We start from the raw sequence: 6,276 nt of genomic DNA on the forward strand, positions 1-6,276 counted from the left end.
ATGTAACATTTAAATATAAAAATATAAGTTTTAACAACTGATAGATGGGAACCGAGACTCTGATTTATAAAGGACAGAAAAATCCCAACGGAGATAAACCTAAAGGAGAAATATCGACAAGACTGAAAAACTGCAGGACTTAATATGGAGCATAAATGAGATTCTTCATCCTTTGAAGCCACTCAAAATAATATGAACAGAAACGACGGGCCAGTGTTCTGTCAGACCACTATTATTTTCCCAGTTTAAGATTTAAATGTAAATCGAATCCTTCTTTTTCTTCTCCATCTCCTACCTCATCATCATTTAACTCGAAAACACAAAGCTTTGGTCACTTTTCAAATTAATTCTCAACTTATCAGCACCTTCCTTCACATGAAGAGGTACTTCTAGCAAAAGGCTGAAGTCCCCTGGATGGGAAAATAGGGAAAGTGAGTGACAAAAATCAAGAGAGCAAGCAAGGAAGATAACATAAAGCAGCTCTGTTTTTCCTTGGCTATTTTAAAACTGCAGAACAGCGGTGCCCACTCAGAGGCAGAGGAAAAACAAAACTTTGCATGAACTCTAATCGTGACCATGTGACCAACACTTGGATGCCAAGACCTGGGCGTTTCCAAAATGCCTCAACTCTCGCATGGAACCACTTGTTCCCACAAACTCCAGCCCGTGTCACGCTGTGACCCTCGGCTGTTCCTTCACCCCTCCCATTCTCCTCCAACCCATAACCCTGACATAAGCTCGCAGCGGCTCACCGCCCCCGCCCCGGCAACCACACCCGCTCTCCACCTGCTCCCCACAGGCTCTGAAATTAAAATTCTCTCCAGGCTTTGGAAGCCTGCAGGGTAGGAAAGTACTAAGTCCCCAATGGCACAGGGCAGGCTGCTGTCACATTTAAGCGAACCTCTGGTACAGTGACAGCTAGGGCAATTACCAGCAAGGTGCACCAAAACTCAGGCTTAACAGATCTGTCTGATTCACAGACAAACCTACACACCTTCTATGTGGCAGTGATCACAGCTGCTACGCATGCCATCGTACTTAAAAATCTCATGTTTACACGTTTGAGGCAAATACACGATCTTCTTTTACAAATTCTTAATTTAGAGTCGATTTTCTTAACGATAGTCACACGCATGAAAGTATATGCACTTGAAAATGTGAACAAATTGTACACCTATCAGTATTAGTCAACGTTTGAAAAAGAGACCTGTGTAAACCCCGCCACGTTCACAGGTGGAGAGAACTATGATACTACATCGCCCACCACTGGGCACCACGAAAATATATTTTCCCACGATTTTGCCGCACAAATTAAATAATAATGCCAAGAACAGGATATTTTTGGTACGATTTAAAAATCGGACTGAATTTTATAAAAAGTCATATTGAAACATGTAAATCTCAACTGATCCTCCTGGGAATTTAGAATTAAACTGATAACGGAAGCTAATCTTTATGGACTGCTCGCCGCGTGCCAGGCGCCGAGGAAGCACTTCTCACGTCTTCCTGAGGGATCGATGTCAACGTGGAAAGAAATGAAGACAAATCACCTACAGGTCATGTGCCCCTGACATTAATTTCACGTGCTAATTATTTCACAAACTCGTTCTCTAAATCTCATCGGATGCTTAAATACTATGCTACCAGTAACAAAACGGATAAACTAAAACAACTCTGAGTCCACGAGTCAAGTCACTTGCACGCGGAACACCTCCCCGAAGCTCTGTAGCTAAAATGAGAAGATTCGGGTCCTAGATCCAGCTTCTCCAAGATTGGTGCAAGACGCCAATTTCCTTACAGAAGCAAACTACAGCCTCTAGTGGCACAAGTGAGAATAAAGTCTAGAGAATAAAAATATTGTTTGAAACTGCCAGAAAGAATAGCAATCAGGGGATCGTTTCAGAAACTATATAAATGTCTAACCAATGTACTGGATATCTGAAACTAATAATAAAATAAAACCACTAAAAAAAAAAGATAAAATACTAATTGTAAAATAAAACCTTGATAACGACAACAAAAAGAATGCCCCGACTCAATGACTTCCTTGAGTGAAACTGCAGCCCTCATGGCTCATTCATTCAATTCTTGGAATGATTTTTCTTTACAGCATAAGAACTGTAAATAAGCAAATAAAAGAGAGTTAAAAGAACCATTTTTTTCATGGAAAAGTTTCTAAAGGTGCCTATCTCTGCCTAAGGCCAGTGATCTTATGAATGAGGCAGATGGAAAGTAAGACGTCATGAAATCATCATATTCTTATGCCCCGCCGTGACCTAAGTTCAGTCCACACTTGGCTCACCGCAAGCACGCGCTGACATTACCCTTGGGTGCCACTGCTTGGCAAAGCCTCCACTTGGAATCTGGGCTGAGGGGATGGTCTGAGGACAGAAGTTTTACCTTGTGTCATTACTTTCTACCGCAAGTTAAGCAGTTTCTTTTGAAAAAGTTTTAAGATTGGGATTTAATGGATGTATAACGTATTGATTTCAGGGCACACCATATTCTTTCATGAGCAGCTCACGATCTCTACATCTTTAAGTGTTCCCCAACGCACTCTGCAGGCCCGTCATCCCACGACTGTGGACCAGAGGCTCGCGCCTTCCCGAAGCTCCTTCCCATCCGAGCAGACCACAGAGAACAAAATGATGAGCGTCACATGCAAATCTGACTCCAGTGTTGGATTAGTCAGACGCAGTTCTTATAGTTTAATGTGTTTTTACAGAAAAAGTGTCAAAAATGCAAGAATGAGCCTTAATAACTATCCTAACCTTTCTCCTTATTACTCATACTGTAAACCAGCCTTCTGAAAAGGAAGTTCAGGCTGCGAACCTAACAAATTCGTTCTGGAAGATCGTCTACCCGCTCCCACCTGGCCCGGCCACACCACACTTACTTTTTACACCCTAAGAGTCATGGCTCAGTACTCATGAAACACTACTGGGCCGAAATGCACGTGAAGGCGTTATGATGTCTAATCGTAACTTGTTCATCAGTGCACGCCAGTGAGGTCCCAGGAGAGCCGAAGCACCGACCAGCCACCCGCCATCGCACCAAGAGCCCGACTTGTCTGGGTATGCCACTGTGGAGGGCCCCGGGCCAGCTGGGACGTACCCTAAATGTCCCTTCTGCCTGGTATCACAAACGGCCCCCCAGAGGAAGAGGCCCACTATGCTTGGCTTTCAAGGGGGCTCCACCCCGCCGAAAGGGAAGGAGAGAGAGAGGCCCCACCTGTGTCCCCGGATGTCCGACTGATCGCACACGCCCCCCAGCGCGATCCTGTGGAACTCTCGGCCCAGGGTCTTGGCCACGGATCTGCCCACACTCGTTTTGCCAACGCCGGGGGGGCCGACGAAGCACAGGATGGGGCCCTTCAGGCTGCTCTTCAGCTGTCGCACAGCCAGGTACTCCAGCACCCTCTTCTTCAGTTTTTCCATGGCGTAATGGTCGTTGTCCAGAAGAACCCGGGCTGCTCGGATGTCCAGCCGGTCTGTCGAATAAGCCAACGGCAATAAGCTGAGCATGTGGGGCTTATAAATGGAAGAACTCTTTTCAAGGCTGGCAAGGGTCAAAAGGTTTTTTTTTTTAGAAAAAAAGGTGTGACAAGGACAGACTTGGACCCTTCTGAACACGTCCTTAGGGAGACCCAGGCTTGGGGTTTTTGCTTTAGAAGATTTAGTAGCTACAGAAATAGCAGACACTACACACTGAAAAACTCGCAATTAATACTCATTTCATCTGGAATGATTTCCCAGATATACGTTGTATCTATGGACACTAATTTCTACACGTTCTGTTTCTACTGAAGTCTGTTCCTCTTCTGGTGTTTTTTCTCCTTACTTCCACGACATATGCTCATTCAGAAAACTGGGTGACATTAATGAAAAAGATGCCACCGTCGCCCGTAACCTCACGCTCCCCAGAGCATCGCCTTCACTCTAGTAGGTGTCATTCGGGTTCTGTGCGTGCGCGCGCGCGAGTGTGCGTGCATGTGTGTGTGTGCACATGCCCGTGTGCTGCCTACAGTCTTGTTTTTCAAAGGGGCAATTATATGAAGCCTTCAAGTTTGTAAAATGTTTTTTCACCTCATACATTACGGCCACCTTTCAGTGTCAAACGTACTTTTCACTAACATATTAGTGGCTACATAATACTCCATCATTTCATTATCCACACTCACTTAACTAATTCCGTACTGCAGAGCATTTCGGGCTGTCTATAAATCTCCACAGTGACAAAGCATTCTTCACTGTGCATCCTTTGAACTAAATCTCCACATATATCCATAATTCTTCCCTTCAGCTAATCTTCTATAAACAAAAGTGCTGGGTCAAAAAACGTTAAGACGTAAAGAACTGCTTAAGTTCTACTGATTTAAGTCTCACCAGAAATGTATGAATTAGGCTCTGTTTATAAGCCAAGCTTTCATCAGATTTACTGATGTCTTTACGATAGTCATAGATTAAACACTAGGCGTGGAGTCGGGGGATGAGACCCAGCCACAGAACCACGGTGACTGCGAAAGAGGAGGCGGGGGGTGACAAACGCACGCGGGCCCTCTCTGTCAGTCAGACATTTGCTCGTTCTAGAAAACCTGATGTTTTCCTGCGGTTTTCCTACAGGAAGAAAAGTGGCCTTAAATAATAGTTTGGTTCTCAAGCCAGTCAACAAAAGCCTAGCTAAGCAGCGATATATATAATTTCACTGACTGCATCGACGGTCCCAGCTGAGCCATCAGGAAAGGGAAGAAGGGAACCCAACTAATAAATGTATATGTGTAAACGAAAGACCAAGTTCCCCACCGGCTTATAATGCTAACCATGACAACAAGGCCTAGCACAGTTAACACAGAACTCCAGACCAATCCATTCTGTGTATCTAAATATTAAACTGTCCGGTGGGATTCATTTAATCACACAAAGATGGATCGATATTAGATCTTCGATATGTTTATTACACCACCATTTCCCAGGTGAAAATATTTCCATCAAAATGTCATTCTGGACCTAAAAGGCAGTTATTACAACCCAACATCCATTCCTGATTAACATTTAGTAAATGAAGAACAGAATTCAATTTAATTCAGAAAAAAAGGAAAACTCTATGAAAAAAAAAAAAAGAAAACTATATTCTTCTAAGAATATAAGCCAAGTTAAGATAATTTTAAAAGTAAGTTCTTTCAAACTTTTAAGGAAAGATAATTCCATGCTATATAAATTATTGTTTTGTATCTTTTCTATACAGGATATATTTTTTCTGATTATTCTTTTTAGTGATTTAGACTGCATGCTTCCTATTTGGAATGATACTTGGGGTTACATGTAAAACATTTAAAACTCACTTGAACATATATTTGTCTATTTACACCTGGAAGTTTGAAGTGGTATCTACTGGCTCCTTCTATTCAAGATGGGAAAATTAGAAAACTTATTTCCTCCAACTCTTTCTTCTCTGCTTTTGCTGATCTCTACTTGGGTAAGTATCTCCTTCGGGAATCACGAGAGGAATCTCTTGGTTTTCTAAGCATGTTCACAGCGTGTACTCAGACCTAGTTCTACACGGTACTGGCTTAGGAGCTCGACAAGGCTCCTACTGGACTACGACAAGGCTCCTACTGGACCACATGCACCATCCTGTCCGCTGCCGAGATGCTGCGCAGCGAGCAGCCCTCCCGTGACGGGCGCACGGGAGCTACGCTCTCCAGTGCAGACAACGCCCGGCAGAAACTCCCCTGGCTGCTGGCATGTGGACGGTCTCCTTCAGGGTTGGAAAATAACAATCTCGGAAGCTAAGCAGGGTCGGGCCTGGTTAGTACTTGGATGGGAGACAACCTAGGAAGATCGGGTGCTGTAGGCTTAAAAAACAAACAAACTAACAATTGCTTGGCCCTGTTTTTGTATGTTCTTGATTATTTTTGTAAAGAATGGGAGTCAGCTCTCTCTTCAAATTAACAGTTTGCCCCCAAATCTCTACGATTATATTGTATAGGCCTGGTAAAAATTCGTAGTTAGAAATTAACTTCACTATATGTGTTGGACGAGTGGGGAGGAGAGGAGCCTGAGAGCAACTTACTAAAGGCGAATAATCGAACCTGTCATTTTTACATTCTCAGCTCACTGCACTACATACACACTGCATTGCTCTTCTTAGTTAAAACCTTGCCACACAGAAAAATCCCCAAATTTCAAAGACTCCCGTTGTCACTGAGTTACCCCGATGTCCCTCACATTGTGCACAAGTTCCACTGTCAAAGGAGAAAAATAACGGGGCTGAAGC

At 43.6% G+C, this 6,276-nt stretch overlaps 1 protein-coding gene across 1 annotated transcript in view; it reads right to left on the reverse strand.

Annotated features, from left to right (window-relative positions):
* The window catches only part of LONP2 (lon peptidase 2, peroxisomal), a gene marked incomplete at its 5' end in the record, with an annotated part of 57,206 nt that overhangs the window by 38,607 nt on the left and 12,323 nt on the right, over positions 1–6,276 (reverse strand). Inside the window, one exon of the mRNA XM_023524647.1 lies at positions 3,232–3,722. Within this exon, the coding sequence (XP_023380415.1) occupies positions 3,232–3,722 (491 nt within the window). The remainder of the gene's footprint in view (positions 1–3,231; positions 3,723–6,276) is intronic.

The sequence above is a fragment of the Pteropus vampyrus genome, unplaced genomic scaffold (genome assembly GCF_000151845.1).
Source record: "Pteropus vampyrus isolate Shadow unplaced genomic scaffold, Pvam_2.0 Scaffold485, whole genome shotgun sequence".
NCBI lineage: Eukaryota > Metazoa > Chordata > Mammalia > Chiroptera > Pteropodidae > Pteropus > Pteropus vampyrus.